At 43.1% G+C, this 12083-nt stretch overlaps 1 protein-coding gene across 2 annotated transcripts in view; it reads right to left on the reverse strand.

Annotated features, from left to right (window-relative positions):
- TMEM71 (transmembrane protein 71) overlaps positions 1 to 12083 on the reverse strand; it is a 31424-nt gene that overhangs the window by 7241 nt on the left and 12100 nt on the right. For both annotated transcript variants that reach the window (XM_032416074.1, XM_032416073.1), the window contains exons 6-7: positions 4530 to 4703; positions 693 to 768 (exon numbers count right to left, since the gene is read on the reverse strand). In XM_032416074.1, the coding sequence (XP_032271965.1) occupies positions 693 to 768; positions 4530 to 4703 (250 nt within the window). The remainder of the gene's footprint in view (positions 1 to 692; positions 769 to 4529; positions 4704 to 12083) is intronic.

Here is a 12083-nt window from a genome sequence, read left to right on the forward strand (position 1 = left end):
CTATTTATACAAGGTTGTCAGGGAAGGTCTCTCTGATGATGTGACATTTGAACAGATTCCAGAAAGAAGTAAGGACACATGTTATGAGGCTTTCTAGAGAAGGCTGTACTAGGCAGAATAAAGAGCAAGTGCAAAGGCCTGGGGCATGAGTACACTTAGGATAGAAGGGACTTGACCATTGTCCCAGAGACTTGGGCAAGAAGAGAACAAGAAGGGCATGCTGGACAGAGGGTAGAATGGAAACATGCCTATAATCAGGCAAGAGCATTATGTGATCTGAGATGCTGAGTGGGCTTCCCTGGAGCACATATTTTATGTTAGGATATAAAAATGTAATGAGAAAATGGAGTCCCAGTGGGGACTCCACATGCCCTTACTGGGACTTCAAGTGCCCTTGAACTCTAAGCAGGGTTACTCAGGTTTTATCTGTAGCAGGGAGTCACTGAGGACTGAAGGACCATATATAATAAAATCCAATTCCTAGCAACACCCATTGTCTTTTGTACACTTTGTGAGAGAATGAGAGTGGGGAAGTGATAGAAAAAGGGGCACTTAAGGGGCACAGGCAAATGAATAAATCTTAACCACGGAGCTACTGAAAATGCATTGTCAAATCAGGTGAGGAAATTATCAATCAATTACAGCTTTATTAATTATGAAACACTGCTGTATGAAAATAAAATCTGAATTACCTTGCACATGCGCAGATGATGAAGCACACAGCCAGCAGAATTGCTGGAAAGGAGACCTCTCGCCACAAACTGGTTTCTAATGGGACAAATAAAAATAAATGGATCAGAAACCATTGCTGATAATCTTGGAACAACAAAATTGTAATAACATTTCTTTTTTATACACCAAAGAAACCCCACAAAACACATTTTCAAATGGATGTCAGTTCAAGCAATTTGGCATAAGTAACAAGATAAAATTATCAAATGTTGTACAGATTCATTCATTAGATAATTTTAGCAAATAATAATTTTTTTTCTGTCTTTAAGAAATGATTATGCTACATAAACAGTTTGGGGCTTGCGTTTTACTGTAATGCTGGGGAAAGATTTTGTGGAATATATGCTAATGTCAGAAATCTCATTCTGGTGATGATGAGGATCATGCCTAAAATTTGTAGAGTGCCTTATAATTCACAAAGAGTCTTCATACCTCATTGAATCAACACAACAAACTGTGAGGGAGGTAGGGACCACTGTCATTTCTCTGCACGCGAGAAGACCAAGACTGAGAGATGATGAAACTTGCCCAAGGTTACACAGCTCTGAGGTGTCAGAGCCAAGATTTAAAAACCATGTCTAGCCAGAACACAATGTTTTGCCTAAAATGGGGCAGGGAAAGAGAATTGCAACTTTGCATACTGGGAGTCTCTAGAGGGCAAAAAAGAGAACATATATTATGAACTATTTGTCCTTGCAAAACTCTGCTATTGGTAAAATATTTCAGTGTTATAGACCCACAGTGGAAATGACACGAAATCTTACAGCAGTTATAATCATAGGAGTTAAACCAATCGTGAACCTGAGTATTGCTCAAGTCACCTAAAAGAAATCAGAGCTGGCTTAAGGACGATCACATAAAGATCTAAAGGAAAGGATAAACAGACCTCAGCTTAATTTCTGCCAAATGATTCAAAAGCTCAATTTTGCAGCAGTTGTTTAAAACTTGGAATGACTCTGTGCTGTGAATGTATTTATTTCTTCTATTTCTGCTATGAATGAAGATTGAGTCAGCTAACAAAACCTACTTAGTCCATGATGTGGGTGGAGTACTGAAGATTGGCAATGCAAAATATAGCAGTTGTGAATGATGTCACTGCGAATGTACAGTATTTCATGTATACTGTGAATTCAGTAAGTTATTGTGGGTTCAGCTGAACACTCAATCTAAAGTGTGTTTGTATTCTTAGCTGACTCTGATTTGATGTGGAATTTGGAAAATATTTCCTTACAGAAACAAGTCCAGCTTGACAAACTGCTAAAATCGTTAGACTTGAACAGTGAACAGAGACTGGTTTAAATTCAAATTCTACAAAGATATGATTGTGTGATTTGATATAAGGTATTCACTAGTTCATTGCATCAGTAGCCATTTACTTAGTATCTAGTTTGGTTTAGTTCAACTGTCAGTTCCTTCAAGAAGCCCTCCTTGACTCCTTCAACTCCCCTGTGGCCCTCAGCTGCTCCTTCTCTGTACCCCCATTATCCCCCATGCATTTCCATCAGCAATCTTAACATACTGAATTAAAATTGCTGTTTGTAACAATGGATAGTGTATCACCACATCAAAAACTAATGATGTATTGTATGGTGACTAACATAACATAATAAAATTTAAAAAAATAAAAATAAATAAAACTGCCGTTTGCTTTCTCTAGATTTCCCCACTTGCTTGCAAGCTCAATGGAAATAGTCAGGATCTATCTGCTGTTCCTTGGTGGCACTAGGGTGGTGCCCCTGGGGAGGCGCCTCTCCCTTCTCTTAGTGCATGGTTCACTTGGAGACTGAGTTCCCTCCCAGCATTCGATCCACTTCTAGCCATTTGGAGCTTCACAGACTTATCGACAAAGTGATTGGTTTTGCCATGTAAATGGGACCCTTCCAGAACCATTGAAATTGGGCCTCTTAGTATAACTCGAGAAGGCTATAATCTCTTTCTGCTGGACTGGAATCTGGGAAGTTGCAGGCACAAGGCCACCAAGAACCACCATAAAGTAATCATAGCCTTTTTAAAGAGTAAAGCTGACATAGAAGACAAGAAACAAAAGAAGTAGAGACTGACAGAAATCTGAAATCTATGCTGGGAATTTTCATTAATTAACCAATAAATTTCATGTGAGTTGGGTTTCCATCCAGTGGAACTCAGACTGTCCTAACTGACAGAGATGATGCCAGGCATGGCTGTGTCCTAGCAGGTGGAGCATCACCCGGACTGCGTGCTCACAACCCACCTGTGAAGGAGATAGAATAGAATCAGATGTAGAACTTGTCCGCTGGGCCTTCGTAGCCAGAAGAAGAAGAGGAAAATCTTTTCAGCAGAGATACATTCGGAGGGCTAGGGAAGCAGAGGGAAGTGTTACCTCCACCAGCCAAGAAGGGGGCAGACAAGACCCCACAGAGGTGTTCTTTGATTTGGGCCTTGAAGGAGTAGGGTTCTTCCAGGTACAGCAGGCTGGAGACACATTCCGGACACGACACAGCAAAGCACATGTACAAAGGCTTGCTTGACCTGTCTAAACTTGAGTATTCGTATCTGTAAAATGGAGATAGCACAGCTAATTGGCCTACCAGTTTTGGAGCACCTGCTCTGTACCAGGTGCTACGTGGGCAGGTCGGAATCCACAGATAACTGAGACATACTGCCCATCCTCAAGTAGCTCACAGCCTGGTGGACAAGGCACAGAAATAAATATGCAAGAGCAGTGCAGGAAATGGGCATGAGAGAGGGAACCTTGAAAGCTAGAGGAGCACAAAAAGAGTCACTTAACCCCCCACCTTCCAGAGAATAGGGTGGGATCCCTGAAGGAGGTGGCTGTGGATCACCTGGAAACTGTCTAAACAATAAAAGTTGCTTTCTCTGTCATCCCAGCGCCTGGAAGAGAACTACAAAAGCCTTGAATACTTACCTAGCAGCTTTCCCGGGAACAAAATGGAGTGGGGGGATAGTGGCCTTTGGGAAAGGAAGGATGGTCAGTGAGGTGCATATTCATGGTTTTGTGAAGACAAATAAAGAGAAGATTTTTTTCTTTTTCCTGTTTAACCTCAGTCTTATGTAATCATAATCTCATATACATTTTGAGTACTTAGGATACAGGACACATGATGCTAAGTGCTTTCCTCCAATTATTTTAGTCATGACCAGGTAGGAACTATGATATCTCCATTTACAGATGAAAATGCTGTTCTAGAGAGTTCGGTGAACTGCTTCTGAGTTACAGCTAACAAGTGGGGGCCGGGCTTTGAACCTTGGCAAGCTGAGGACAGAGCCTTGATGCCACGCTGTGCGCAAACATGATTAATCCGATGTTGGCAAACTGGAGGTTGAAGAACATGCTTGTTGAATTTATTTCAGATTTACTCTTGACAGGAAATACCAATATCTTTATATCTTTCGACTTTTCCTTGCCAGAGGCATTGCACTAAAGGGTGCTTCTGTCTTCCTTCCTTTCTTTTTCTTCTTATAGAATATGTCACACACACAGCTAAGTATGAAACATAAAATCACAGACACCTGTGTACGTATCACCCAGCTTTAGCAAAGCTTAACATTTTGCCAAATGCCTTTGGGGTTTTTAAAAAAGAAATAAAATGTTGCAAATCCAGTCCTTCTGGTGTCTCTAAGATGACACCCCAAAAGCAGGCACCTCCTCTGTGCGTGCGTCACCAGGGTCCTCCCCTGCTCCCACAGGCCGACCCGTTCCCAAGTGCACCTTAGTCATCTCTAACTCATTCTTTGGCCCTGAAAGGAAGAGTTCTTTGGGTGTGGCAAAGATGAAAAAAAAAAAAAAAAAAACTCACTTGCATGATCCAATATGTTCCCCGGGAAATGTTCAGAAGCCGTCACATGAGACTGAAGAGGCCCGTCGTGGGAGTTTTGTCTCGAAGTCGGAGACACCGCATGGTTGGGGGAGGAGGCTGCATTCGGCTGCTCTGACTCCCAGGCATCCATCAGGGAATGGTCAGAATCCCCTCCTGGAAAAGGAGAAGGGCTCAGTGTGCGTGTGGGTGTGTGGTCATTGACTTTCCAGGCACAGTAGCCAATGGTCATCCCCACTGCAACGCTTTGGGAGTCCGATGGGAGACGGGTCTCCGGGTCGGGTGGTATTTCAATTTGTCCTCATCTTTGAAGGGCCCCAGAGGAAAAGACTCTTCAGTGCAGAGACGAGCAAAGGCCAGAGGCATGAAAGTGTAGTGAAGGAGGCCCATTCCAATGTGGTTAGAGCAAAGGGACCCGGTGGGACATGAGGCTGGAAAGTGAGACTGAGGGTGGGTCACAGGAGGCACCAACTTCCCAGTAGAGGGGTCTGGAATTTATGCTGCAGACAGTGGAGTGCTGGCGTGGCTCTGGGTGAGGGTGCACTGGACACGCACACTTCTGTGGCATTTTCAGGTAGATAAAGTAATATGTGGTTTTGGTATATGGTAAAATCTAGGTGGCCTTGATGATCATGAACTAGTAGCCTAAGAGTCATGTATAGAAGAAGACTTATGGATAAAATGTCTCACTCTTTTTTTTTAAAAGATTTTATTTATTTATCTGACAGAGAGAGACACAGCGAGAGAGAGAACACAAGCAGGGGGAGTGGGAGAGGGAGAAGCAGGCCTTCCACTGAGCAGGGAGCCCGATGCGGGGCTCGATCCCAGGACCCTGGGATCATGACCTGAGCCGAAGGCAGACGCTTAACGACTGAGCCACCCAGGCGCCCCAAATGTCTCACTCTTAATCCCTGAGTGCATTGGGGGTTGTACAGATGGATTTGAGAGATGTGTGATGAGTATATGAGCCTCTCTTTTTAAAAGATTTATTTATTTATTCTGGGGGGCACAGGGGCAGAGAGAGAGACAGAATCTCAAGCAGCCTCCCTGCTGAGCGAGGAGCATGACTCGGGGCTTGATCTCTGGACCATGAGATCATGACCTGAGCTGAAATCAAGAGCCTGACAATCAATTGACTGATTCACCCAGGTGCCCCCGCCTCTCATCTTTATTGCACCAAACTATAGCAGAGCCAAGTCCTTCTATTTCTCATTCATTCATTCATTCATTCATTCAGCAAACATTTACTGGATGTGATTCTATATGAGGAGTTGACCCAGCTGCTAGGATACAATTGTGAAGATGATGTCTCTGCCCTCATGTGCCTTATGTTCTGGTGGGGGAGAAAGATAATAGCTGTGAAGGACATTCTCCCTCTATAAAATACCTTAAAATGCTGGATAAAATATAATAAACATCTTAACTTTTTTTTTTTTTTTTTATTCAAGGAGGCTGTGGTCTGGAGAGGGACAGACATACACGCCAACAATTAGGATGCAGTATGGGGTCATTGCTACCATGAAGGGCAGCAGAAGGCATCCAGTGAGAGTCTAGGAAGGAGTGTCTGAGTCCATCAGGGGAATCCAGGCAGGCTTCACAGATGAGATTGTACTTAAGTGAAAACTTGATGAGTAGGAGTTCTTCCAGGGAGACAGCAGGAAGACGGAAGGGCAGAGACAGAATAAATAGGAGGGGAGGAGGGGAAGGAGCAAGAGGACAAGGGAGAGAAGAGGAGGAAAAGAAGAAAAGACATTAACCCATGCGAGAACATGAAGGAGGGTGTTCCCTGAAGAGCGAGTTCTCCTATGAGCCTAGATAGGGGAGCATGTGAGTGTGGGCACTCCTAGGAGGTGATCTTGGCTGGACTGCTAAGCAGGGGTCCGGTCATGAAGGGCCTCATGGGTCACACTCAGTTGCTATGATATATTCCCAGGCAATCTGGAGCATGAATGTAACATGAGGACTGCTCTGTGTTGAAGGGCTCGCTCAGCAATGAGAGACTCCCAGCTCCTGGGAATGATTGTGGAACCCCCAAAATACATGGGGTCCTCATATAACAGTGCTCCTTAACTGGAGGAGATTTCTGCCCCCAGGGATATCTGACAATGTTTGAAGACGTTTTTGGCTGTCACAAATTGGTGTGTGTGTGTGGGGGGGGGGTGAGTTGCTACTGTCATCTAGTGAATAGAACCCAGGGATGCAGTTACCATCCTATAATGCACAGGCGGCCTCACAATGAGGGATTGTCCAGTCCCAAGTGTCAATAATGCTGAGGTTGTGAAACCCTGTCACAGAGGGAGCAGACCCAAGTGTAGAAGGAATGTTGATCATTAGTGCTCTTTCAGCAACTCTGGTAAGCACTTACGAGCACAGAACATCTGTATTTTCCTACATTTTCTATATCTTCCTGATTGCCCTTACTCTTGTCAAAACACCCTGCATTCCGCCTTCACAGGGCAAATCATAATTTATGATGTCATAATTATTATATAAACACATACTATATAATACGTAATTTGTGTCATTTTTGTTTAATATCCGCCTCCCTTGCGAGACTAAAGGCACCATGAGAAAAAGTATACTTCACCTGCCCCAGCCCCAGACACCAGCAATAATGCGGAACGTATTGTTAGCATTCAGTAAGATATGTTAATAAGTAGAGAGTTCTGGTAGGGGGGCAGGGAGGATGAGACATGAGAAGCCGCTATAACAACTTGGGCCACTGTAACAGGGTCACAGCCGTAGAGACAGGAGTCAGTGCTCACCTTTATGGAGACTCAAGCTGATTTGAGTTTGAGGCTTTAAGTAGGGAGAGTCACCTCCTAGCCCAGGCTGGTGGGCTGACTCTGCATGTGGGGCTCCCCTCCCACTCAGCCTGGATACTGAGCAAATGAGCTGGTGCTTTTGGACCAGGGAATTTCTGCCAACCTTGCAGTCTCCCTCCCACCATCCCACCCACAACCTGCGGCCGCTTGACAAAACGCAGTCTGCAGAAGCATCTCTGCTGGTTGCCATAGAGAAAGGAAACAGCAGAAAGTGAAACGTAGGGATCATCCAGTAATGATCATGCTGCAGAGGAGGTCCTGAACCATGTGCACTGCAGCGCTATACACAATGGCCACGCTCCCAAAACAACCCAAGCATTCATCAATAGATGAATGAATAAAGAAAATCCTGCCATTTGCAATGCCATGGATGAACCTGGGGGACATTATGCTAAGTGAAATAAGCCAGTCATAGAAGGACAAATACTGCATGACTCCATTTACACGAGGTACCTAAAATCGTCAGCCATAGAGACAGAGAATAGAATGGTGGTTTCCAGGGGCTGGGGAGCGGGGAATGGGGGATTGCTGTTCAATGGGTATAAAATTTCAGTTACGCTAGATGAATAGGTTCTAGAGATTCACTAAATAACATAGTAGCTATACTTAACAACTGTATTGTGCTCTGCAACATTTGTTAAGAGGGTAGCTAGATCTCATATTAATTGTTCTTACTACAAACACACACACACACACACACACACACACACACACACAGGGAAACTCTGGAGTGGTTGGATAGTCCTAATGCCTTGATTGCGGTGATCGTGCCACAGGTGTTCGTACCTGTTCAAACTCATCAAATTTACACATTAAATATGTATAGTTCTTTGTAAATCAGTTATATCTCAATAAAGCTGTTAAAAAAAAGAGAGAGAGAGAGAGAAGCCTATCTGGTCAAATTCACGTGGAAGTGAGAAAGAACTGAGAACTTTCATGGCTGATTATTTCTTGAAGAGTGATGCTTAACTAAAATCTGCAGAGCTGTGGATGGGAGACATGTGAGAGTAATCAAAATGTCCCTGTGCTCTGCTGCCTTGTTAAACTTAGAGCTTTGTACTGGGAGCTGGATGAACTAAAAATGTGTCCTATGTGGAGTACTGGACTATTATGCAGAATTTTCTAGAAGAGATGGCATTAAAGAAGGAAACTACAAAAAAATCTTAACATTAAAGAATGATCAAGGAATTTTCATCTGTGGGAAGACATGGTTTGTCCCCAAATGTACACTTTCCCTAACTGACATTTAATTTTTGTCTCCAACCTTAACAATAAACGAGAGGATCCTAATGCAGATATTTCAGCAAACAGCTCTTCTGTATCACATTTGAAGATATTAATTCTATTCTGTTTCTCCCGATTTATTTAAATTCAATCTAGCTTACTTCTGTTTTAAAAGGGCGTGTTTCTTCTAAGTGTATTTCCATATCCTTGCATATAAAATGGGCATTATTGTTTGCCATGGAGGGAAACACAAAGCCACATACAGATGCGGCCATCAAAGATATTTATAGGAGAGGCATTCGCTCCGGAGAAAGCCACAGACCTCTAGCTGGGAAGCTTTGCCTGAGGTTGTCCTGCCTTTCTTTCCTCGGACTGGCAGAAGTGGAGTGGGCAGTCCTAATCAGTCCTCCCTGCAAGAATGCTTTATCTTCTTTCAGTATGACTCACAGGCCCTGGGAATGTCTCCCGAACTGCAGTCTCGGGGTCTGGGGAGCTGCAAAATGCCATGGCTGAAAAATGAATTGCAGCTGATGAGGAAGGTGTCTAGACACAGCTGCAGAAGGGGTGAGCTAAGGATAAAATAGGCAACCAATAAAAATCCTTTTTAGTCTCAAAAACGAGGCACGAGAAAGTCAGGGGAAGTAAGTTTTGATTGCATCCCTTGCCCAGAGAGAAAACAGCAGAACAATTTAATTTTGAATTCTTCTTGAGTCTTCTAATGAGGCAACATTTCCAGAGAAAAATAAATTGCTGATAAAAGTCACAGGGCCTTGGGTAAATCCGGAAAACAAGAAGTCTGGGGAAGATTTGATTACAGTTGACAGCAGAGATGAGGGATTTCAAAGTCCTGTGTGCACCCGGTTTGCCTAATTACTGATTTTGGAGGGGGGTGGTTTGATTTGTTATATTTAGAAGATATTTGGAAACCATGGGAATTTTAGCAAGATATCTCATACTCGTGCAGCACTGCTGTGGTCCAATTGCTTTATAATTGTTTGGACATGTTTCCAGGAGGCAACTATGGGAAAACTAGATGTTAATTTCCGAATATGTGAAACATTGCCTTTAGAACACCGAGTCTCAGACTTCCAGGATCCAAGCATCATTTTCCTGATTTTTGTCGTATCCCAGAGCCTGCCTACTCTTAGCCTTTTTTAATATTTTCTTTAAATTGTTTCATTAAATCTTGCCCTTTGAAGGAAACTTTATGTCAATCACTTAAATGCCATACAGAGAGGTAAATGTAAAACTGAGTACAATGAAAATGAGACTTTATTTAATTTTCCCTAAATACTGTTGTACCAGAAAGCTCTGAGCCTGTTCTTTGTTAAAAGAATTTGGTGAAAACAAAAGACTAGCAAGAGCTTGAGCCTTAAAGCTACCAAAATTCTAAACTGAGACTTTCTCCTTGGTTATGTTGGGAGGACTGAGAGAATTGGAAAAGGGACCGCAGCTTCTCTGTCACTGTGAGATTCAGTGTTCATGACTTCTTTTTTTTAAAGATTTATTATTCATTTTGAGAGAGAGAGAGAGCACACAAGTGGGGGTTGGGAGGAGCAGAGGAAGAAGGAGAAGCAGGCTCCCCGCTGAGCAAGGAGCCCTACATGGGGTTCTATCCCAGGACCCTGGGATCATGACCCTAGCAGAAGGCAGATGCTTAACCAACTGAGCCACCCAGGCGCCCCGGTGTTCATGACTTCTATATCCTAGCGGTGTCTGCCACCCCAGCCCACACTTCGGGAAATGTTGCTTTAGAACTGAGAAGAGACTTGCCCCATGTACCCAGGAAAGCCAGCCTAGAACCAAGGGATGGAAACTTTCAAAAACCACCCGATGGGTCAACATAGGCAAGCCATGCTGCAGCAGCATTACCAGTGAGAGGAAGAGGCCGCCTTAAAAAGTCACGGCAGTCCAAAATGAGCAAATCCATGGAGACAGCAAGCAGATCAACGGTTGTAAGGGGCTGGGGGTGGGAAGGAGGGACGGGGAATAGGGAGTGACTGGTAATGAGTGTGGGGTTTCTCTTCGGGGTGATGAAAATGTTCCAGAATTAGAAAGGGGTCATGGTTGCTTGGGGCAGTCACTGTGGAAAACACTATGGAAGTTCCTCAAAAAATTAGATAAGGAATATAGAGCTACCCTATGATCTAGTAATCACTTTACTGGGTATTTACCCAAAGAATACAAAAACATTAATTCGAAAAGACACATGGACCTCTGTGTTTACTGCAGCATTATTTATAATAGACAAGATATGGAAGCAGCCCAAGTATCCATCGATGCATGCACGGATAAAGAAGATGAGGTGTATATATATATATATATACACACACACAATGGGATATTACTCAGCCATCAAAAAGAATGAAATCTTGCCATTTGCAACAACATGGATGGATTTAGAGGATATAAGGCTAAGTGAGATCAGCCAGTCAGAGAAAGGCAAATACCATATGATTTTACTCATATGTGTATTTTAAGAAACAAAACAAATGAACAATAACAGCCAAGAGACAAGCCAGGAAACAGACTCTTAACTATAGAGAATAAACATAGTGATCAGAGGGGAGGTGGTGGGGGGATGGGTGAAATAGATGAAGGGGATAAGAGTACACTTATCATGATGAGCGCTGAGTAAGTAGAGAATTGTTGAATCACTGTATTCTACACCTGAAACTAATTTAACACTGTTAATTATATTGGAATTAAAATAAATTTTTTAAAAAGTGATCATGGTTGCACAAACTACCTTGTGAATATATTTTTAAGAATCACTGAATTGTACACATTAAAATGGTAGATTTTATGATATGTGAATTATATCTCAATTAAAAGGTAATGAGTGCTCCTGATTACTGTAGGCATTTGTGCCCATCTGCCAGGGATGCCAGGAGTAGGTAAAATGACCCCTATGTTGCCTTCTGATTAAAGATTCCTTACGTAACTTATTTATCAGAAACTTTCAAGACTATAGGACACTTGAATTGACTTCTTTATTAAGCTGTACACCACTAGCCATTTCTTTATATTCTCCTCTTCTATGACATGCTCTTCTGGTTCCCTGTTTGAGAAATTTTCCCCAGAGAACCTTTCCTGGGTAGAGTGTACTGAGCATGTGCTCAAGACTCTTGGGTTGGAATCTGGGCTATGCTACTTATTAGTTGTGTGGCCCCAGGGAAAGTGTCTAATCTGCCTTAGTTTTGCCTCTCTATAAAATGGAGATAAGAATAATATTCTCTCCATCTTGTTGCAAATGATAGGATTTCCTTTTTTCATAATGCTGATTAATGGGGCGCCTGGGTGGCTCAGATGGTTAAGCGTCTGCCTTCAGCTCAGGTCATGATCCCAGGGTCCTGGGATCGAGCCCTGCATCCGGCTCCCTGCTCAGCGGGGAGCCTGCTTCTCCCTCTCCTTCTCCTGCTCCCCCTGCTTGTGCTCTTTCGCTCTGTCAAATAAATAAATAAAATCTTAAAAAAAATAATGCTGA

Source organism: Phoca vitulina, unplaced genomic scaffold, assembly GCF_004348235.1.
Source record: "Phoca vitulina isolate PV1807 unplaced genomic scaffold, GSC_HSeal_1.0 scaffold18, whole genome shotgun sequence".
In the NCBI taxonomy this organism is placed as follows: domain Eukaryota; kingdom Metazoa; phylum Chordata; class Mammalia; order Carnivora; family Phocidae; genus Phoca; species Phoca vitulina.